The sequence below is a fragment of the Anomaloglossus baeobatrachus genome, chromosome 8 (genome assembly GCF_048569485.1).
Source record: "Anomaloglossus baeobatrachus isolate aAnoBae1 chromosome 8, aAnoBae1.hap1, whole genome shotgun sequence".
Taxonomy (NCBI): domain Eukaryota; kingdom Metazoa; phylum Chordata; class Amphibia; order Anura; family Aromobatidae; genus Anomaloglossus; species Anomaloglossus baeobatrachus.
Window position 1 is genome coordinate 225,182,927 of NC_134360.1, and position 24,264 is coordinate 225,207,190.

General features: G+C 48.0%; 1 protein-coding gene across 1 annotated transcript in view; it reads right to left on the bottom strand.

Moving 5' to 3' along the window:
- ST6GALNAC5 (ST6 N-acetylgalactosaminide alpha-2,6-sialyltransferase 5) overlaps positions 1–23,987 on the bottom strand; it is a 111,157-nt gene extending 87,170 nt beyond the window's left edge. Inside the window, exons 1-2 of the mRNA XM_075321118.1 lie at positions 23,611–23,987; positions 20,873–21,070 (exon numbers count right to left, since the gene is read on the bottom strand). Coding sequence (XP_075177233.1) covers positions 20,873–21,070; positions 23,611–23,625 — 213 coding nt within the window. The 5' untranslated portion in view covers positions 23,626–23,987. The remainder of the gene's footprint in view (positions 1–20,872; positions 21,071–23,610) is intronic.
- Between the last annotated feature and the right edge of the window lie 277 nt (positions 23,988–24,264).

The window sequence follows — 24,264 nt, forward strand, 5'->3', positions numbered from 1 at the left end:
TAACTATTACATGTAGGCCATATTTGTGCTGGTGTCTCTGAACAGTAGAACAATGTACCACAACTCCAGAGTCTACTAAATCTTCCTGAAAGTCTTTTGCAGTCACGCAGGGGTTCTGATTTGCTTCTCTAGCAATCCTATGGGTAGCTCTCACAGAAATTTTGCTCTGTCCAGACCTTCCACTCTTCCTGGTAATGGCTATTTCTTAATTACATTTCAAACTGAGGAGAGGGCATCCACCATTTTCAGAGTGCTAGGCAGCTGCTTAGAAGAACCCATGGCTGCTGGTTTTTGGCACAGGGTTAGAGGAGGCTGGATTTGTATAAAGCTGTGAAATTTGCATCACCCGGCCCTTCTGAAAGAGGATAGTGAACAAACCATAGCCCTAACAGGATAATTAAGGTCTAAAACTTTGATCAAAGTTATCTGAGCACACAAATCTCCAAGGTGCCCAATCTTTTGCATTGGCCCATTTTCCTTTTTGTAATTTTTAAAACGTAAAAAAGATTAAAAAAAATATTATTTGCCTAAAATACAACTGTTCTTTGTATTTAACTTTATGCCTTTTATAGATCATTTCATCTTCAATTGTTCACAATAACAGTAATTTTGACCAGAGGTGCACAAACTTTTGCATGCCACAGTAGTTCTATGCCAGTACAAAGACACTGCAGTCTATTGCCCTTAAGTCAAGGAGTAAATTCTCACTCTTCCTGATGATACATTGCGCTGAGCAGAACACTTGGCTCTGCTACATCTCACCAATCAGCTCTGCTACATCTCACCAATCAGCTCTGCTACCTCTCATCAATTCGGCTCTGCTACGTTTAGTATACAGCATGCACTTATTTTAATATCAGTCTAACAAGCTTGACTGGAAATCATAATATACCCTTGAATTCCTCATGAAGATTTTATAAGACATTATTATATTTTCTTCCGTCGAGTGCATTGTACAGACACGACAGCGGCGGACGCGGGATTCAGAGAACTTTCTCCAACGTCAGATAATGAAATGACATCTTGTGTTACTGGATCCTGACACCCGGCCCCGCAGGACTTTGTACAAACACGGAGCAAATTGATCTTTCTAACATTTAGATTGATATTGATTTCCCGGGGTAACTATCAGAATGATCAGCGACGCCACAAGGGGCACATTGTAACCCAGAAAGTAACGACAGATGACGCTGCCAACCGTCTGCAGTTACGGAAACGAGAAGCCGCGGCCGATCGGCTGATTCTGGGTCATCAGAGCTAAGGAAACTAAACCGCTGCTAATCACGATGGGGCCGGACAATCAGTACTGTCATAGGGATAAGCACGGAGCCACGTGAGGAGGGGGTCACATCTGTGCTAGGAAATTCTTATAATAATTTAGAAAAATGCATTCATGAGAACGATGAGGGTCTCCATGGTCCGACCCTCAGCAACACAATGTACGGGGATAACTTTCATTTTTGGTCACATCTGTTAAAGTGCACAAAACACCAGGATTTTCCTATATAACCCAAACCTAGTGCTATACTGGCACTACCAGGCTGATTCAATATACACCTGTAGTGGTCAGCTCGGATGTATAGGTTTTGACACACAAGCAACTAAAGTTTGTAAAATGAGCAGCTTGTTGAGTGACAGCAGCTGCCGATCAGCTGATAGCTGGGGTGGGTATTCATAGTGATTCTCGCCCCCTGTCTGTTTGATCCTCCCCCTGTTATTTATTCTAATTCTATTATAGAATTGTTTTACTGTGACTAGAAGGACCTGTGCGGATGTCATACCCATGTGACCAGAAGAGGCGGGGCCTCAGCCAACATAGCTGATTCCAGGAAGCAACATTATTTTTCTGTTGTCTGAGGCCCCGTCCCTTCTGTTCACATGAGTATGACATCAGCACAGGTCCTTCTAGCCACTTAGTAAAACAATTCTATAATAGAATTAGCATAAATAACAGATAAGGGGAAGATGGGCAGGAAGGGGGGAAGGAATCACTATGAATACCCACCCCAGCTATCAGCTGATCGGCAGCTGCTGTCATTCAAAAAGCTGCTCATTTTACAAACTTTACTTGCTTGGGTTTCAAAACCTATACATTCGAGCTGACAACTAAAGGTATGTATAGAATCAGCCTGATAGTGCCAGTATAGCACTGGCTTTAGGTTATATAGGAAAATCCTAGTGGTTGGTGCGCTTTAAGGGCAGCCACACACCAAGTCTTTTTAGTGAAATTTCGAGTGGAAACTTTGAAAATTTCCGCTCAGTTTCTGCTTCAAACACTTCTCAAAAATCTCAGTGTGCACAAAGCCTTAAACATCCAAGTTACAGGATGGACAGAAATTGAACCATCCCGGGAAGACGCTCTTAGGCTTTGTGATCCTCTCCAAAGTCCTCAAAAACTATTGGAAAATTCCAACTAACTCATTTCTACAGAAATTCCACTTTGTTGCTCATATGAAAAGTATTTAGATCATTATATTCCTGGTTTGGAAAAAATAAAGTGTACAATGTCACTATTGTGCTGCGGCTGCTGAAGAAATCTGCCCCAATCTAGGCGCCGTCCAATCAGAAGACTGCAAAAACACTTTAGGAAGATAAGAAACAACTCTTCAAAGTTCGGGTTTGTGCACAAAATGTCTTGGTTGCGGCCAGGAAAGACACCGAGGTTTAATAGACAAAAACATTTCAGGAAACCAATTGGAATTTTTTTTTACTGAAACATCTTCACTTGCAGATTTGCTGCCGTTGTTTTTTGCTGCAGCTCCGCAGCCGGCGTCTTTTCACTATACTGGACTCCGCCGCATCTAATCTTACCCACTTCAAGGTTTCCAAACCCTTAAAAGAAGTAAAGGACTAAAAGTGTGGTTTCCTGTACACTATGTTCACTTTTTGCACAGGTTTCGCTGCGCTTTTTCAGGCAGGTTCTAGGTGGAATTCACCTGAAAAAGACATTTCATGAACAATGCCCTTTAGGAAAATAAAGGGAAAAAAAAAATAAGCTGCAAAATGGAGCGTTTCCTAAAGCAGATTCTGCTTGAAATTTGACAGCTTTGATGAGGTTTCAAGACCTTGGGTTTTGGTGCAGCTTTGATCCATCTTTTCATGCTGTTTTTGTGGCTTTATGACTGTGTGAAGTTTGAATTTTGCTTTTTTTTTTTTTCTGTGCGAGGTTTTGCAAAACCTTTAGAAACATCCTGTTTGTATGAACAGCAATGCAGATTTCCTGAAGAAATCAGCAGGAAAAGTATCCAAAAAGGAGACGTTTTTTGTGGATTTGTGGGTGGATCTGCTTTAAAAAATTCAATACAAAAGAGCTCATGTGAAGGGTCCTTACCCTGGTGAGCTTCAGGAGGAGCCCCCCACCATCACTAAAGGGCTGTGTATTAAATAAAAACCGTTATTATATAACCTATGAGGAAATTCTTTATTAATAGAGCAGTGACCGGTCACTTTCCACCTTGACAAAGAGGAGGTCGGGTTATATAGGAGCATCTCCCCCTCTGGAGAATCCAGAGAAAACATATGAAGTCCAATTCATATTATAAATAATCTGTAAATCGAGGAAAGCTTCGTTTCTGACTTGATGCTTCATATTTTGGCCCCGTGGAGCCACCACTAGAGGGCGCTAACAATGAAACAGATAGAAATCTGCAGTGAGCTCCACCCAGTGGCCGCTGTGTGGAATGAGCAGCGCTGCCAAACCCCTCCCTCCACAAGTCTAATAGTGGATCTGCCTGTATATTATGCACATTGCTAAGGAGGTCACACTAGAGATGCAAAAAGGCAGCCGCCGAAACCAGCGGAATGTTAATAATAAACTAGCGGAGCTCCCCTTTAATATGCGTAGGTTCCTCATTACAGTTACTATCCGCTCAGCTCTTTTGCTTCAGTGACTATGAACAATTAATGCTGTTATTTGTGCGCATCACCTGCAAAGTCACAGTAATAGTCAACTTCCTTGGATGCAGCAAATAACTCCCCATTCTGGATTATTTTAGGGCCAGGAAGGGGTTAAGATAAATCCATTATATTCAGCTCCTTCCTCCAAGGCAGCAGACCCAGGGAACAATCAGCGCGATGTCCGAATGACTGGGTGTAATACTAAACGTTTCCACTAGTGGCCACTACATTGTAAAATCACAAGAAAGAGGCCAGCGTCAATCAGTGGATCACTGACTGGCAACATTGAGAGGAATCCCTTTAAGGAAACCTGCCCTGGCGCTAACATCTTACTGTGGGTTTTGGATGCAGTAATGGTGCAGGACACCCCACCATCCGCACCACCAAGCATGTCTCATTTATATGCAAATGTATATAGATTTATAGATTTTACACATTGTCCTATATTCATGAGGCGGTGACCCTCCATGAGCGGAAAAAGGTGAACGGTTTCTTCATTTATTCATCACATAAGAGAATGTCACAGAGGAGTAGAAGAGAGCAGGGGGGAGCAAGAGAGCGGAAGAAGGGAGGGGCAGGACCATGGGGGAGCAGCGCTGACCCACATGGTGCGAGTGAGACGCCGACTGTGCACCAGTACCAAAAGCCAAAGAAAAAGGTTTTTGTTTGTTTTTTTTTTTAAAAAAATTACTTATTATAGATGACAATATTTTCAATTCTGCTCTTTTTTTCCCTCATTGTTTACAATCATCCAAACCTTTTCTTCCATGTTTGTTTATTTTTGCTCACTGCTGAGTATTGGGCTTTATACAAGAAATGCAGAAAAAAAAAATGTCAATTCATAAGAACATATTATTGATTTAGAAAAACCGTGGTCATTTTTATAATGAAACTGTATATCATAAACATATAATAATACTGTCCCTATAAACAGGAATATAACTCCTATAATACTGCCCTTTATGTACAAGAATATAACTACTGTAATACTGCCCCTATGTACAAGAATATAACTACTATAATATTGCCCCTATGTACAAGAATATAACTACTATAATACTGCCCCTATGTACAAGAATATAACTACTATAATACTGCCCACTATATACAAGAATATAACTACTATAATACTGCCCCTATGTACAAGAATATAACTACTATAATACTGCCCCTATGTACAAGAATATAACTACTATAATACTGCCCCCTATATACAAGAATATAACTACTGTAATACTGCCCCTATGTACAAGAATATAACTACTATAATATTGCCCCTATGTACAAGAATATAACTACTATAATACTGCCCCCTATATACAAGAATATAACTACTATAATACTGCCCCTATGTACAAGAATATAACTACTATAATACTGCCCCTATGTACAAGAATATAACTACTATAATACTGCTCCTATGTACAAGAATATAACTACTATAATACTGCCCCTATGTACAAGAATATAACTACTATAATACTGCCCCCTATGTACAAGAATATAACTACTATAATACTGCCCCCTATGTACAAGAATATAACTACTATAACACTGCCCCCTATGTGCAAGAATATAACTACTATAATACTGCCTCTGTGTACAAGAATATAACTACTATAACACTGCCTCTGTGTACAAGAATGTAACTACTATAATACTATCCTCCTTCAGTCGTTCCCTGGATCCTGCGTTTGGGCCACGATCGGTTTCATCTCTGCCACCTCCATATGAGGAGAAATCATAAATCTGCAATAAAACATAAGTGTCTTGTATTTTCCTATAGAAGCGCTGACCCACGTCGCCCTCATCATTATTAGTGTAACTTAAGGAATTCTTTCCTCTTCTTATATATGCAAAAATAGAGAGTTTTACTTTATTAGACATAAATCAGACCCGGGAACGTCCCGTGTGACCTGCAGCTCCGGACTCTGGGCCTTGTAATGGATCATCACGTAAAAAAATAAATACAGAAAACTCCATATCTGCTTTTCCTAATGGCCGATCATTGCAAAACGAAGCGAAGAAATTATATAATTTGTAGTGCCCCTTTAAACTCGCTTCCATTGGGCGTAGTAGTCCTATATGGATTTGTTTATTTAAATATCCCAGAATAAGTGACACTTTGAAATAAAAAAAAAATTCATCACACACAACGTGCTATTCTGTAGGGAGTGAGGTTTATGCTATAAGTGTCTGTATGTGGTCGCCCAGTGGTCGTGATGTGAACTGCAGCTTGTTAAAAAATTTTGCAACCATGTTGCGATAATATATAAAAAGTTAGAGGGTGGACACATTTGTATGCAGAGCGGAGAACCATCGTAACAGGAGCGGCAGGGATTCACCAAAAGGGAAGAACAATTTTTAACTTTTTTTTTTTTTTTTTAAACCTATTAGTTTTAAGACCCCTTTAAACACCCTCACGCACCATTATGCACATGCTACATCTGGATATTTTCCATCACAAAACTGGTCAGCAAACTCAGCAGAAAGCAACTGTCATTACCGGTGGAGTAGAGTGTGCGCCGGCCGTGAGCGGGAGAGTATAGCGTAGGCCGCTGGAGTAAAGTGTGCCCTGGCTGTGAGCGGTGGACTAGAGGGTGCGACGGCCGAAAGCGGTGGACTAGAGGGTGCGACGGCCGAAAGCGGTGGACTAGAGGGTGCGACGGCCGAAAGCGGTGGACTAGAGGGTGCGACGGCCGAAAGCGGTGGACTAGAGAGTGCGACGGCCGAAAGCGGTGGACTAGAGGGTGCGACGGCCGAAAGCGGTGGACTAGAGGGTGCGACGGCCGAAAGCGGTGGACTAGAGGATGCGACGGCCGAAAGCGGTGGACTAGAGGATGCGACGGCCGAAAGCGGTGGACTAGAGGGTGCGACGGCCGAAAGCGGTGGACTAGAGGGTGCGACGGTCGAAAGCGGTGGACTAGAGGGTGAGCAAGAGAACGGTGGAGTAAAGTTTGTGCACCGGGTGCGCCGGCTGCGAGCGCCGGAGTAGAGGGTGCGCCGGCTGCAAGCGCCGGAGTAGAGGGTGCGCCGGCTGCAAGCGCCGGAGTAGAGGGTGCGCCGGCTGCAAGCGCCGGAGTAGAGGGTGCGCCGGCTGCAAGCGCCGGAGTAGAGGGTGCGCCGGCTGCAAGCGCCGGAGTAGAGGGTGCGCCGGCTGCAAGCGCCGGAGTAGAGGGTGCGCCGGCTGCAAGCGCCGGAGTAGAGGGTGCGCCGGCTGCAAGCGCCGGAGTAGAGGGTGCGCCGGCTGTGAGCAGTGGAGTAAAGTGTGTGCTAGTCACAAGCGGTGGAGTAGAGGGTGCGCTGGCTGCAAGCGGTGGAGTAGAAATTACGCTGGCTGCGAGCGGTGGAATAGAGGGTATGCTGGCTGCAAGCGCCGGAGTAAAGGGTGCGCTGACTGCGAGCGGTGGAATAAAGTGTGCGTCGGCCGCGAGCGGTGGAGTAGAGGGTGCAGCGGCTGCGAGTGGTGTAGTAAAGTGCACTCTGGCTGCGAGCGATGGACTTTTGCGTCTTGGAGCCACTTATTTTTTCCCAGCTCGCTCTCCGCGTGCGTCGCCATAAGAGCGCAGGCTCCGGTTTTACAATCTGCAGACTCCTCTGTTCTAATCAGAAAACCGCTGCTAGAAGCGTCTTCTTCTAACATCGGCCTAATGTTCCACATCACATCATTGATGACTGCGGGAAACCAGCCAGCGATGAAGTAAATAATCCTAAGTAACAATGACCAAAATCCTCGCGTTCCAAAGTCACGTAAACCCGGCTATTAGTCCCGGACTGATAAACCTGAGCAAACATCTTTGTTTTGTTCCTTCTGTTTCTCTATAAATTATCGTCAGACTGACCGGAGCTCGCAATAATGAAATATCCCAACCACAACTGATACAAGCGAGCACAGAAAGGTAACGGAATGAGAGCTGGACATTCCTGCAAGAGGAGAACCCCGAAAATAAACTATCTGTATTACAGGTGAATGAACAGTGGGGGGCGCTATTCACTAATCAAAGGAAGAATCACTTACCAGGTGTAAATCAAAGTGCTAGACACTATATCCCCCATAGTCCTCTATGGGCTGCCTTTAAATACATGCCCATCTGTGAACACTCATTAGGTAAAACATTCAATTCTGCTTAATTCCATTCTAAATGGAGACACACTGGCCATTCCACTTTATTGTTACAGAGCTTGAGACACCCCAAATACCTTTGAGTTGAATAATAACATTTTTGATTCTTGCAGCCACCACTAGAGAGAGCTCTGGAGGTCACTGCACACAATGTTTACTTGGGGCTCCCTCTAGTGGTGGCTGCAAGTGGGAAAATTGTATCAGATACAATATAGATTGCTTATTATTTTCTTTTTTTTCCTCCTAAAACTAAACTGTATTGATAAAAAAGGGGCTGTCTGGCAAGTAAAGAATATATGACTGGAAAATACGCAGAATGGGTATTAAAAAAAAAAAAATAAAAAAATTAGGGCGACTGTATAATCCTTTTTCTGAAATGTTTCATGCTCAATAGTAAAATGAGCTGTAGCGTGATTCACAAAATACTCCACTTAATGTGAAGATTATACAGCTATTCTGACAAGGACGTTCATAGTAAGTACACCAATCACATTAGGTTCAGAAGACCTATTTTATAATGCGCTTGGTTTGCATTGTGGAATCTAGTGTAAGATCTGCTTTAAAATTAATGTCAGGATTATACAGCTATTCTTACATAGACCTTCATAGTAAGTACACCAGTCACATTAGGTCCAAAAGACCTATTTTATAATGCTTCAAAAAAGAAGGAATGGCATAGTTACAGCAAACACTGGGAGGGGGTGTGGGAGGGGGTGGGGGGGGAAGAGTGCAGGAGCGCCGGACGTTTCGCACCACACAGGTGTTTCCACAGGTCCGAATTAACCAGGTTAGGTTAATTCGGACCTGTGGAAGCACCTGTGTGGTGCGAAACGGCCGTCGTCCGGCGCTCCATTCGGACCTGTGGAAGCACCTGTGTGGTGCGAAACGGCCGTCGTGCGGAACTCCTGCACTCCCCCTCTCCCAGTGTTTGCTGTAACTATGCCGCAGTTTGTGCAATAAATTTGCCATTTGATATCTACCAGTGGGTTGCCGCCATTCCTTCTTTTTTGAAGCTCTTTTTGGATCCTTATCTTCTGGCAGAGCACCACGGAGATCGGCTGGAGGTCCGTGTTCCACGTGAAAACCACAGATCAGTGAGTACACACCTGGGCTTGCAGTGCCTAGCTTTCTTTCCTTTTGACTATTTTATAATGCACTCAGTTTATATTGTGGAATCTAGTGCAAGATCGGCTTTAAAATTAATGTCAGGATTATACAGCTATTCTTATATAGACCTTCATAGTAAGTACACCAGTCACTTTAGGTCCAGAACAACTATTTTATAATGCACTCAGTTTGCATTGTGGAATCTGGTGTAAGATGGACTTTAAAATACATAAAATAACAGCAGCGTGTGATGGAAAGTTAAAAGTATATTGGAATAAATCCATCAGGATCTTCTCCTTTATTCCCACACTTTATCAGAGAATTCTAGAATCTTCTCCTCTGTATTTAGCAATATCGGCTTTATCTTTCGTCTCTTTTCAACCAAACGAGAATCAGATTGTTGGAAACTGGATTCGTCAGCAACAGGGACCTGGACGCCAAATGCGTTCTGCGCTCGCATCCAATTTTCAGTGAAGGTCACTGCCCTCTATGCAATTCTCTAAATTATACATGTGGAGTGAACACAAGAAAAACCCGACTGCGCGGGTCTCATGCAACACAAAGCAGACCCCAGACCTGTCCCCCCCCGCCAATCCCCAAAATGTTAGAACTCACTGTCCAAACTGTTAATAATGTGATAGTTAAATATTCCCCTCCACATAACCATCTCTGTGTACAGCCGCTGTGTCCATCAACCAGGGTGGAGCACTAGGATCCACAGGCACACTCCTGCACAAATTGACGGGAATTGCCGTAATAGTGTATTAGGGCTTTAATCAACCTGAAATTGGGTTTTCACGATGGAATGTATAGGTTGCTCCTCGGGTAGATAATATATTCTGTATTGATCCCTATGATCCTGCTCAGTGTTCATAGTGCTGCTCCAAAGAGGCTTCACACCAAAGGGTGCCACCTTCTAAAGTACCTTCCTCAAAGACTGGTGCCCAATGAGCCAGAGACTGGTGGTGTATGATTTACATATAGTGGGCGAAATAAGTATTGAACACGTCACCACTTTTCTACGTAATTGTACTTCTAAAGGTGCTATTCACATGAATTTCTCACCAGATGTCAGTAACAACCCATCCAATCCACCCAGGCAAAAGAATCAAACTATAGATGTCCATAAATTGTGTGTAATAATGAGAAATGATACAGGGTAAAAAAGTATTAAACACATGAGGAAAGAGGTGAAAAAAGCCATGACATCAGCTGAAATCTATCAGTAATTAGAAAGCAATCCTGCCACTTAGTGAGAAATAATGCCGATGGCCGATAACTTGTCTCATTACCAAGGTGCCACACAAGAAACATCTCATGATGGGTAAAACCAGTGAGAGGTCTCAAGAGCTTCACAATCTTATTGTTGCAAAGATAAAGATGCAAAATGAAGATGAAAGAAGGGTGGAAATTTCAGCAAGACAATGATCCCAAACACACAGACAAGAAAACAGTTGGTTTTAGAGAAAAAAAAAAAAATCTGCTAGAAGCACCAGAGCTGAATCCAATAGAAAATGTCTGGAAGGAACTAAAGCTCAGAGTTCATAGAAGTAGTCGGGACCTGCAGGATGGGAGGAGTGTGTGTGTGGAAGAATGGGCCAAAATCCACCGGAGCAATGCAGGCACCTAGTGTCTCCTCCATACAGGAGGCATCTGGAGCTTCATCACCAACAAAGGATTTTGTACAAAGTACTAAATACATTTCAGTAATATGTTCAATACTTTTCCCTGTGTCATTTCTCATTATTACACGTCTATGGTTTGATTTCTTTGCCTCTATGGATTGGATGGGATGTTACTGACATGTGGTGAGAAATTCACGTCAATAAATGTGTCCATATATCTATGTGCCAAAGAAACCTGCAGCCATAGAGTAGCATACAAAGGCTGCCACTGATGTGCTGCAGCAGCCGATCCCCCATTCACCCCAGCGGTCCGGTCCCCAACCCCCAGGGCTGCTGCCGGCTATTGCTGATGGGTCCTAGATTACAGAGCTCGGAGTTTTAGCTCTTTAGTATAAGCCACATAGTACAAGGACATTGCTCGCTCCACTGTATATGTTTGTTGGATTCAGCCATATTTTTATAGGTTTTATTTTTCCTTTTATTCTATTTATTTCTAAGCCATACTTCCCCCACGTCTGCCTCCTGCATTCATCTCAGGCTCAGCCTCAGGTCTCAGCAGGTTACAGCACTTTTCTGCTTTCAGGATTAATGGATGTGAATTGTCAAAAGTGCTGGTGAATGTTACAGAATATGATCTATTTACTCATAAGTAGATACAATGTAACTCCCAAACAATATGAATAAAAGGAAACAGAGACCCGATCAGAAAGGAAGCTGCCACTAGAACAGAACCAACAGCCGGTAATGGGCAACACACGGAGCTTCTACGCCTCTAAAGAGAAGTGAAGGAAGGGTGAAAACCGAGAAGAGGAGGGAAGGTGGAAACAGACGAGGAAGGAAACGAAGAGAGAAAACCAAGAGGTAGAGAGAAAGGAAGGGTGAAAACCAAGACAAGGAGGGAAGGTGGAAACAGAGAAGAGGAATGAAAGGAAGGGTGAAAACCAAGAGGCAGAGGAAAAGGGAAAACCAAGACAAGGAAGGAAGGTGGAAACAGAGACAAGGAGGGAAAGGAAGGGTGAAAACCGAGACTAGGAAGGAAAGGAAGGGAGAAAACCGAGACGAGGAAGGAAAGGAAGGGAGAAAACCGAGACGAGGAGGGAAAGGAAGGGAGAAAAACAGACGAGGTGGGAAGGTGGAAACAGAGACAAGGGGGGAAAGGAAGAGAGAAAACCAAGAGGCAGAGGGAAAGAAAGTGAAAACCAAGACGAGGAAGAGGGAAAGGAAGGGTGAAAACCGAGACAAGGAAGGAAAGGAAGGGAGAAAACCGAGACGAGGAGGGAAAGGGAGGGAGAAAACCGAGACTAGGAGGGAAGGTGGAAACAGAGACAAGGACGGAAAGGAAGGGTGAAAACCGGAACGAGGAAGGAAAGGAAGGGTGAAAGCCGAGATGAGGAGGGAAAGGAAAGGCAAAAACCGAGACGAGAAGGGAAAAGAAAGGCGAAAACCGAGACGAGAAGGGAAAAGAAAGGCGAAAACCAAGACGAGGAAGGAAAGGCAGGGAGAAAACCGAGACGAGGAGGGAAAGGAAGGGAGAAAACCGAGACGAGGAGGGAAAGGAAGGGAGAAAACCGAGACGAGGAGGGAAAGGAAGGGAGAAAACCGAGACGAGGAGGGAAAGGAAGGGAGAAAACCGAGACGAGGAGGGAAAGGAAGGGAGAAAACAGAGATGAGGAGGGAAAGGAAGGGAGAAAACAGAGACGAGGTGGGAAGGTGGAAACAGAGACAAGGGGGGAAAGGAAGAGAGAAAACCAAGAGGCAGAGGGAAAGGAAGGGTGAAAACCGAGACTAGGAGAGAAGGTGGAAACCGAGACAAGGGGGGAAAGGAAGAGCGAAAACCAAGAGGCAGAGGGAAAGAAAGTGAAAACCGAGACGAGGAAGAGGGAAAGGAAGGGTGAAAACCGAGACAAGGAAGGAAAGGAAGGGAGAAAACCGAGACTGGGAGGGAAAGGGAGGGAGAAAACCGAGACTAGGAGGAAAGGTGGAAACAGAGACAAGGACGGAAAGGAAGGGTGAAAACCGGGACGAGGAAGGAAAGGAAGGGTGAAAGCCGAGATGAGGAGGGAAAGGAAAGGCGAAAACCGAGACGAGAAGGGAAAAGAAAGGCAAAAACCGAGACGAGAAGGGAAAAGAAAGGCGAAAACCGAGACGAGGAAGGAAAGGCAGGGAGAAAACCGAGACGAGGAAGGAAAGGCAGGGAGAAAAGCGAGACGAGGAGGGAAAGTAAGGGACACAGCAGAGATGAGGAAGGAAAGGAAGGGTGAAAACCGAGACGAGGAGGGAAAGTAAGGGAGACAACTGAGACGAGGAGGGAAAGGAAAAAAGGGGACGAGGAGGGAAACCGAGACGAGGAGGGAAAGGAAAAGGGAAAGGGGAAAACCGAGACGAGGAGGGAAAGGAAAAAAGGGGACGAGGAGGGAAAGGAAAAAGGGGAAAACCGAGACAAGGAAGGAAAGGCAGGGAGAAAACAGAGATGAGGAGGGAAAGGGAGAAAACCAAGATGAGGAAGGAAAGGAAGTAGAGGAAGGGTAAAAACTGAGATGAGGAGGGAAAGGAAGGGAGAAAACCGCTGCTAAAAGGGTCTTCCTCTAACATCAGCCTAAAATTCCACATCACATTATTGATGACTGCGGGAATCCGGCCAGTGACGAAGTGAATAACAATCCTAAGTGACTAAAATCATTGCGTTCCTATGTCACGTAAACCCGGCCATTAGTCCCGGACTGATAAACCTGAGCAAAGATGTTCGTTTTGTTCCTTCGGTTTCTCTGTAAATTATCGTCAGACTGGCCGGAGCTCGTAATAATGAAATATCCCAACCACAACTGATACAATCCGCAGACACAAACGAGCACATAAAGGTAACGGAACGAGAGCTGGACATTCCTGCATGTGGAGAACCCCCTGAAAGCCCGAGACATAGAAGGAAAGAGAAATCTGAGAGAAAAGAAGGAAAAGAAGAAAGTGGAAGGAATGAATATCAATTATAAGTCTCCTACTCACTACATTGGAATTGGTTCATACAAGACAATGCACAATGTTTTAGAGCTGTTATATGCATATCTTATATTTCATATATTCTGTCATTTCCTGCTGTATATTGTGACTATTCCGTATATTTAATTAACAGTCTTCAGCTGGATGTCACTCCATGGCGACTTGATAAACACTCTGTAGGAAGATTGATCTTGTGCAGCCTAGATAGGTCCACCAGGGTCTCCTCCACCTAGATAGGTCCACCAGGGTCTTCTCTGCTGTAATCTTGATAGTATCAAGCCATCGGGTTGCTGATCTTCCTCTTTACTTTGTTCCTTCTATTCTTCTGGCCATGATGTCCTTCTCCATTGATTGCTTTTTTTGTATAATGTGTAGACGAGTCGCAGCGTTGTGATCCTTGTTTAGAGTAACATGTCTGGTTGATTTGTTCCTCAATTGATTGGTTTGTTCTTCTTGCCATCCATGGTATTGATAACATGCTTCTCCAACAGAACATTTTAAAGTCTGTTTTGTTTTTTTTATCTATCGGCCAGATTTCGCATTCCTATGTTACTTCATAAAAGACCAAACTATGTATGAGCCAAGACTAAACTATGTATGAGCTGTCACCAGTGAAATGTTCCTTGATTTGAAGACCTTGTCCAGTGACTTTATTGTTGATTTGCCCATAGCTATTCTATTGACTTTGCTGCATCTTGAGTGATCATTGATCCGAGTAGATTGAAGTCCTTTACAACTTCAGTTCATTGCAGTCCACCTCAGATGTGTCCTGGTCATATCTGGCAGCAGTCAATATCTTTGTATTGAGTAGGAGTCCCATGTTTGAGCTTTACATCTTGATACTGTAGTAAGTCCTTCATCCCATATTTCAGATTGTTGATGATTCCTCCAGCAATTTTGATTCCATCCACTTTTTCGGCAAGTCCAGCCTTCCCGAAAATAACTTCTGTATATAAACTGAAGAGAAATGGTGACCGGATGCATCTGTGATATGCCAGTCATGGTCATCTATGGACATTGTGAAGATGTGGAGGCATGTGGGATTTTTTTTTTCTTCTATTGTTATAGGTTTCTTTTTGAAAATTTGACAAGAATATATCAAGAAGGGAAGAGAAATGATAGGAGGAAGGAAGAAGGGAAGGAGCAAAGTAAGTGAAGTAAGGACATTGGTGAAAAAGAAGGGGCGAGAGCAAAGGAAAAAAAAAAAAGAAAAAAAGAGGGATGGAAGGAAATGAAGACAACAAATAAAAGAAAGAAAACTGAAGAAAGGACCTTAAGGATTGGCGAAAGGTGTTTACTCAGTTTGGGTCTCCACGGTTCTGACGTCATATACACACATTACACTATAGTCTGGACCTCCAGACAATCTCAAGACCTTTCATAGGATTTGGAAGCTTCTCACATGTCTCTCTTTGGGGCTCGTCCCACAATGAGATTTTGGGGAGTTTTTGATGTTGCAGAATTTCTCACCTATTATGTAAATTAGGTCACTTGCGTTTTTTTATTGCAATTTTTGTACATGCATTTATCGCGGTTTTTATCTGCGGATTAAATGGCTTTTTAGTGTGTTTCCACAGCGAGATCGCAATTAAAATTCATCTGCATTTTTTTTTCACCTGTGGACTTTCGGCATCTGATGCAAGCGTATGGGGAAAATCTGCACATAAAACTCGGTGTATCCACAAGAGAAATTAACATGTATTTTTGAATCGCAGTATACAAGGACAGTTTACACCTAGTAAAAAGAAGCGCAATAGTCACAATATTTGTATAAATCCATCCTCTTTGCTGGAACCATAAAACATTGCATTTTTGAATTTTGTAAAGTTCTCCTTTGGACTCATCTGACCAGAGCAATTTCTTCCACATGACAAGGGACACTGAACATATGAAAGGGGCTCTGGTTAGATTAAACCAATGAGGAACTTGTTGGACTAAATCCAAAACGGTATATGTAATGGGAATATAACCCTACGCATCACCCTGAAAACACCATCCCCACCGTCACACATGGTGGAGGCTTCAGTAGGGGCAGGAAGGCTGTTCAGAGTTGATGGGAAGATTGATTGTCATGCCTTAGGCGGGCTTTGCATCGGTTTGCGATGTCGCACGCGATAGTCCCCGTCCCCGCCCCCGTCGCAAGTACGATATCGTGTGATAGCTGGCGTAGCGAAAATTATCGCTACGCCAGCTTCACATGCACTCACCTGCCCTGCGACCGTCGCTCTGGCCGGCGACCCGCCTCCTACCTAAGGGGGCGGGTCGTGCGGCGTCATAGCGACGTCACACGGCAGGCGGCCAATAGCGGCGGAGATGAGCAGGATGTAAACATCCCGCCCACCTCCTTCCTTCCGCATATCCTACGGAAGCCGCGGTGACGCCGGTAGGAGATGTTCCTCGCTCCTGCGGCTTCACACACAGCGATGTGTGCTGCCGCAGGAGCGAGGAACAACATCGGACCGTCGCGTCAGCGTAATTATGGATTACGCCGACGCTGCACCGATGATACAATTACGACGATTTTGCGCTCGTTAATTGTATCATCTAGGCTTTACACACTACGATGTCGCATGCGATGCCGGATGTGCGTCACTTTCAATTTGACCCCACCGACATCGCAGCTGCGATGTCGTAGTGTGCAAAGCCCGCCTTAGGTTCAGGACTCGATCTGGTGACCTTGTGCTATGTGGTAAGTTTCCTGCTGAGCCAGACTGGTCAGTCCCCATCCAAATGCTGATGGTCTTTTACCTTTGCCTCTTGTGGTTTGCGGTTATCAAGTGTTCTCATGCATTTTCTTTGTCCTATCACGTCCCAGGTGGGACTATTTACACTCTCCTGATACTAGCCTTCTCTGCTGACTATATTCCTATGTGGACGCTACTAATTTCCAGCTCCACTACTAGGGATTTAGCCTGTTATACAGAAACCACTGTGGTATTTGCTCTATGCTTCTTCATTTATCTAGCCTACACCTTTCTCGTGTTTAATGTTAAGGTAGCCTCCTACAACCTCGCTTGCATCTGCAATTTCACCTTTTCTTCTTGTGCTCGTGTTTTAGGTTTCCTCACCTTGGGTCCTTGCCTATCTTGGTTTATAATGCATAGCAACCTCCCCTCTGGCTCCTCAGGAGGTACGAGGAACTACTCGACTGCCTTTTAGGTAGACAAGTCTGAGTTGTGGGTTTCTAGTGTTGCGGGTAGCGTTATTCCAACCTGTGCAGGAGCCATTAGGGGCTGAGCAGCTAGGCATACTAGTCTGTACAGGAACCCGTAGGGTGCAGGGGAGGCTGCAGTGACATAGGCTTTATTTCCCCTTTTACCCATGTTGGAATACTTAATACAGAGCAATCCTGGAGGAAAAACTGTTAAAGACTGCAAAAGACCCAAGACTGGGGTGTAAGTTCACCTTCCAGCAGGACAATGACCCAAAACATCCTGCAGATCTACAAAGGAGGGTTCAGATCAGAGCATATTCCAGTTTGTGAGCGGCCGAGTCACAGTCCAGACCCAAATCCACCAAGAATCTGTGACAAGACGGGAAAATCACTGATCACAGACGCCTCCATCCAATCTCATGGAGGGAAACCAAGTGTGCAAAGGAGAAGAAAATGTCATCTCTAGATGTGCAAAGCTGGAGAGACCGACCCCAAAAGACAAAGAAAGAAGTACTGACTCCGGGGGCTGAATACAAATGCAAGACACAGAAAGTTGGTCCTAAAGTACTGACTCGGGGGCTAAATACAAATGCACATCACAATTTCAGATTGATAGTTTTAAAGTATCTAGAAAAGCAGGGATTATTTCCCTTAAACTTCACAAATACTTGTACTTAGTGTTGGTATATCACAAAAAATCCCCCCCAAAAAATACATTTACCATATTTTTTAGATTATAAGACGCATTTTTCCTCACAAAAATTTGAGAGGAAAATGAGAGGTGCGTCTTATAATTCGAATGTTACTTACCGGGGATGGTGGAGATGGGTCGCAGGACCAATGTCGCGGGCACTGTGCTGGAGCTACGATGTGCTGGGGCTGCGAGCGCTGTGCTGGAGCTACGATGTGCTGGGGCTGCGGGCGCTGTGCTGGAGCTACGATGTGCTGGAGCTACGATGTGCTGGAGCTGCCGGCGCTGTGCTGGGGCTGCGGGCGCTGTGCTGGGGCTGTGGGCGCTGTGCTGGGGCTGTGGGCGCTGTGCTGGGGCTGTGGGCGCTGTGCTGGAGCTACGATGTGCTGGGGCTGCGGGCGCTGTGCTGGAGCTACAATGTGCTGGGGCTGCCGGCGCTGTGCTGGGGCTGTGGGCGCTGTGCTGGGGCTACGATGTGTTGGGGCTGCGGGCGCTGTGCTGGAGCTACGATGTGCTGGGGCTGCGGGCGCTGTGCTGGAGCTACAATGTGCTGGGGCTGCCGGCGCTGTGCTGGGGCTGTGGGCGCTGTGCTGGGGCTACGATGTGTTGGGGCTGCGGGCGCTGTGCTGGAGCTACGATGTGCTGGGGCTGCGGGCGCTGTGCTGGAGCAACGATGTGCTGGGGCTGCGGGCGCTGGGCTGGAGCAACGATGTGCTGGGGCTGCGGGCGCTGGGCTGGAGCAACGATGTGCTGGGGCTGCGGGCGCTGGGCTGGAGCAACGATGTGCTGGGGCTGCGGGCGCTGGGCTGGAGCAACGATGTGCTGGGGCTGCGGGCGCTGGGCTGGAGCAACGATGTGCTGGGGCTGCGGGCGCTGGGCTGGAGCAACGATGTGCTGGGGCTGCGGGCGCTGGGCTGGAGCAACGATGTGCTGGGGCTGCGGGCGCTGGGCTGGAGCAACGATGTGCTGGGGCTGCGGGCGCTGGGCTGGAGCAACGATGTGCTGGGGCTGCGGGCGCTGGGCTGGAGCAACGATGTGCTGGGGCTGCGGGCGCTGGGCTGGAGCAACGATGTGCTGGGGCTGCGGGCGCTGGGCTGGAGCAACGATGTGCTGGGGCTGCGGGCGCTGGGCTGGAGCAACGATGTGCTGGGGCTGCGGGCGCTGGGCTGGAGCAACGATGTGCTGGGGCTGCGGGCGCTGGGCTGGAGCAACGATGTGCTGGGGCTGCGGGCGCTGGGCTGGAGCAACGATGTGCTGGGGCTGCGGGCGCTGGGCTGGAGCAACGATGTGCTGGGGCTGCGGGCGCTGGGCTGGAGCAACGATGTGCTGGGGCTGCGGGCTCTGGGCTGGAGCAACGATGTGCTGGGGCTGCGGGCGCTGTGCTGGAGCAACGATGTGCTGGGGCTGCGGGCGCTGTGCTGGAGCAACGATGTGCTGGGGCTGCGATGTGCTGGGACTGTGGGCGCTGTGCTGGGGCTGTGGGCGCTGTGCTGGAGCTACGATGTGTTGGGGCTGCGGGCGCTGTGCTGGAGCTACAATGTGCTGGGGCTGTGGGCGCTGTGCTGAAGCTACGATGTGTTGGGGCTGCGGGCGCTGTGCTGGAGCTACGATGTGCTGGGGCTGTGGGCGCTGTGCTGGGGCTGTGGGCGCTGTGCTGGGGCTACGATGTGTTGGGGCTGCGGGCGCTGTGCTGGAGCTACGATGTGCTGGGACTGTGGGCGCTGTGCTGGGGCTGTGGGCGCTGTGCTGGAGCTACGATGTGTTGGGGCTGCGGGCGCTGTGCTGGAGCTACGATGTGCTGGGACTGTGGGCGCTGTGCTGGGGCTGTGGGCGCTGTGCTGGAGCTACGATGTGTTGGGGCTGCGGGCGCTGTGCTGGAGCTACGATGTGCTGGGGCTGTGGGCGCTGTGCGTGAGCTGCAGGCGCCATCCTGAAAATACTGGCAGTGCGGAGTTTAAAATAATGGTGCCCAGAGTCGGCGCATGCGCCGACTGAGCTCTCAGCTCAAGATCTCATCTGCGCACGCGCCACCTCCAGGTGCCATTTTCCTGAAGTCCTCTGTTGGGAGATCAATGGGCAGGAGGCGGCTCGTGTGCAGATGAGAGCTTGAGCCAAGAGCTCCATCTGTGCACATGCCGACTCCGGGTGCCATTACTTGAAGTCCGCACCACCGACATTTTCAGAATGGCACCTGCAGCCCCAGCACAGCACAGCACCCTCAGCCTGCAGCCCCAGCACAGAGCAGCCCCCGCACCATCGCCCTAATTAACCGCCCCCGCAGCATCGCCCTATTTCAACCCCCGCAGTATCGTCCCATTCCACCACCGCAGCATCACCCCATTCCGCCCCCCGCGGCATCGCCCTATTCTACCACCACCCTCTTTAATTTATAACAGTTATATCCCAATGTATAGATATAGATAAGCTGTAAATGTAATGAATCCAACCAATACCGATGTATAACACGACGTATCAGATGAAACCACATGTCGGAAGTTTCTGTGAGCTGTTGGTGTCCGCCATATTGAATGTTAGTCTTTAAAAGGGGCGTGACATAGGAGATATTGCAACAAACGTATCGCGCTATTGTGCATTGTTATTACCATTGTTAATGACAGCCAAACAATAACACATCACACCATTGTGATACGTGACGGCCGCGCACAACCGCCGCTCCCAAGCGATTGGCAAATGTTACATTTGTCGTAGTTCCAAAAACAAAGTACCGAAAAAGGTGGCGATTTGCATTCACTCCCAGAATTCCCCCTTAAAGCTTCTGTACCGAAAGCTGTCAAAGTGAATAACAAGTGTGGGTGGTCCCTGGGGTCGCGGGAGAGAGGGAGGTGGGGAAAATCAAATAATAGCGAGCGGCGGAGAATGACATCGCGGTGAAGCTCCCTGTTGCTTTTTTTTTGCGTCGCTCTGTCTGGGAGATTAAGCTGCTCCTGTAATGCTGAGATTTAATGCAGCATTTGCCTCCCGGATAAAGGCCACCGGCTCCGGCAAACACCAGATCCTAATGTGCAAAACACAGACGCCGAGGATGGCACTAACAACCGGCGCTGCCAACATAGTGATGCCCACGCAGCCCCGGAGCCGATCACCCCGCACAAGTTTCTCTGCGTGTCAAATCTCAGATCAATATTGTTATATAGCGCCTATTGAGGCAGCGGCGCCCCCAGCCCCGGAGCGCCCGCGAGGGTCATTAATCACCATCAGAGCAGCACATAATGATGCCGCCTGGCAGACTGCCAGCCTGGGATAAGTATCTCTCTCCATACCTTGTGGTCTGAGACGCTGATGTACCCGTCCAGCACCGGGCTCGGGGCGTCCTCCTTGCTGCTCATCCTGCCCTCTTTCCTCATGGCTGCTGATGAATGCTGAGGGCTCTGTTCTTTTACGCTGCCCATATTGCTGTACATGATCACCAGACTGGTACACATGGTGCTGAGTGCTAGCAATACTGCCAGCCCATGGCGCTGCAACAGAAGAGGCACTGTTAGCTGCGATTATGTACAGGCTGTCACTACAAGGCATCACGCCGGGCATCTACAGGGCACATGGCTCCGATATACGGCAGACACTGACACACGGCTCCAATATACGGCACACACTGACACATGGCTCCGATATACACAGCACACACTGGCACATGGCTCCGATATACACAGCACACACTGGCACATGGCTCCAATATACGGGTACACACTAGCACATGGCTCCGATATACAGCACACACTGACACATGGCTCCGATATACGGGCACACACTGACACATGGCTCCGATATACGGCACACACTGACACATGGCTCCAATATACGGCACACACTGACACATGGCTCCAATATACGGCACACACTGACACATGGCTCCAATATACGGCACACACTGACACATGGCTCCAATATACGGCACACACTGGCACATGGCTCCAATATACGGCACACACTGGCACATGGCTCCAATATACGGCACACACTGGCACATGGCTCCAATATACGGGTACACACTAGCACATGGCTCCGATATACAGCACACACTGACACATGGCTCCGATATACGGGCACACACTGACACATGGCTCCGATATACGGCACACACTGACACATGGCTCCAATATACGGCACACACTGACACATGGCTCCAATATACGGCACACACTGACACATGGCTCCAATATACGGCACACACTGACACATGGCTCCAATATACGGCACACACTGGCACATGGCTCCAATATACGGCACACACTGGCACATGGCTCCAATATACGGCACACACTGACACATGGCTCCGCTATACAGCACACACACACACACACTGGCACATGGCTCCGATACATACCGCACACACTGGCACATGGCTCCGATACATACCGCACACACTGGCACATGGCTCCGATACATACAGCACACACTGGCACATGGCTCCGATACATACAGCACACACTGGCACATGGCTCCGATATACACAGCACACACTGGCACATGGCTCCGATACATACTGCACACACTGACACACGGCTCCGATATACACAGCACACACTGGCACATGGCTCCGATACATACAGCACACACTGGCACATGGCTCCGATATACGGCACACACTGACACATGACTCCGATATACAATACACACACTGGCACATGGCTCCGATACATACAACACACACTGGCACACGGCTCTGATATACACAGCACACACTGGCACATGGCTCCGACATACAGCACACATTGGCACATGGTTCCGATATACGGCACACACTGGTACATGGCTCCAATATACACACTAGCACATGGCTCCAATATACGGCACACACTGACACATGGATCCGATATACGGCACACACACACTGGCACACGGCTCCGATATACGTCACACACTAGCACATGGCTCCGATATACGGGCACACACTAGCACATGGCTCCAATATACGGGCACACACTGACACATGGCTCCAATATACGGCACACGGCTCCGATACACGGCACATGGCTCTGACATACGGCACAGGGCTCCGATATACAGCACATCACTCCAATATACGGCACACACTGGCACATGGCTCCGATACACGACACACTGGCACACGGCTGTGATTTACGGCACATGGCTCCGATACGTGGCACACACTGGCACATGGCTCCGATACGTGGCACACACTGGCACATGGCTCTAATATATGGCACACGGCTCTGATATTTGATGTTATTTAACCCCGTGTTGTGACACCCAATCGCTGATCATCACTCCTAATCAAGGGGATGCTCTAAAAATCCAGTATGAATTATTGTAAGGAGGTCTCACTAGGGACCCCCACCACTGTGACTATCTCTGCCTTTCTGAACTGACGGTGCCTTCCATTCTGGGAGCCACAAATGTGTCCCTTTAATAAGATTAACCCCCCCAAGTTTATACCCAATTATTAAGTATGGTATCATTTAAGACCCTGTGCCCGATATTTTTTTAAGAAAAGTGAAGAAATTCTCCAGAAGTAAACTTTGTGCTTCTTCCGTGTCTTTCCGTGGATTAGACCCCAGTAGGAGAGACCCCCTTCCACAAGCATCATAAATCCTCTGAAAAGTTAGCCAGCATTTTAGGTGCTCAGTTGCTCGTCTGTACTACAACTCCCAGGTGAACGTCCCCTAGGAAGTGACTGCACTTTGGTCGCAGACACCCCTCAGGTAACCTGCACAGAGACAAAACCTGAACCCCCAACTGAGATTCTGCACACCGAGCGGCAACAGGTCTCCAGCTGTGGTGGAACTACAACTACCAGCATGTCTTATGTGGCTTTACCTGGGAGATCTTGCAGGTGGATGCAGCTTAGATGCTCCCATGCTTTATATCCCTACCCCCCATAGACAGTGCAGGGCCCCCACTGACCCCCCCCACTGCCTGCACTCACAGGGGGTCTTGGAAAGTTTTAGCCATAAAGCCTCTGAGCCCCCCCTGTCTGGGGCCCCCAGCACCCTGCACCCCAACAGCAGCAGAGGATTAATTGCAGTAATTGACTTACCAGCAGAGTCTTCATCTTGTGCCTTTACCAGGAGCTCAGGCGTCCCCAGCTACTGGAGGCGGCAGCCGGCCGGCACTGTGCTGCTGTCTGCTGCTGCCATTGTACAGATGCTGTGACATCTCCTGCAGGATGGGGGGGCGGCAGCTGGGGGGGTCACAGGCAGGACGGGGGGCGGCAGCTGGGGGGGTCACAGGCAGGACGGGGGGGCGGCAGCTGGGGGATGCACAGGCAGGACGGGGGGCGGCAGCTGGGGGGGTCACAGGCAGGACGGGGGGGCGGCAGCTGGGGGAAGCACAGGCAGGACGAGGGGCACAAGCAGCCTCCACAGCCCGAGCTGCTGCTGCTGCACTGATCATAGACAGATTCAAACTGGACCCTGTGCTGTCTGATCCCAGCACTGCTGCCAGCCGGCGCCCGCGGGGTCCTAGTGCCGACCGCAGAGAGGAGAGCACAGGCTGCCTGCTGAGGGTTGTAGTACCACAGCAGACGCCCGCGGGGTCCTAGTGCCGACCGCAGAGAGGAGAGCACAGGCTGGCTGCTGAGGCTTGTAGTACCACAGCAGACGCCCGCGGGGTCCTAGTGCCGACCGCAGAGCACAGGCTGGCTGCTGAGGGTTGTAGTACCACAGCAGAAGCCCGCGGGGTCCTAGTGCCG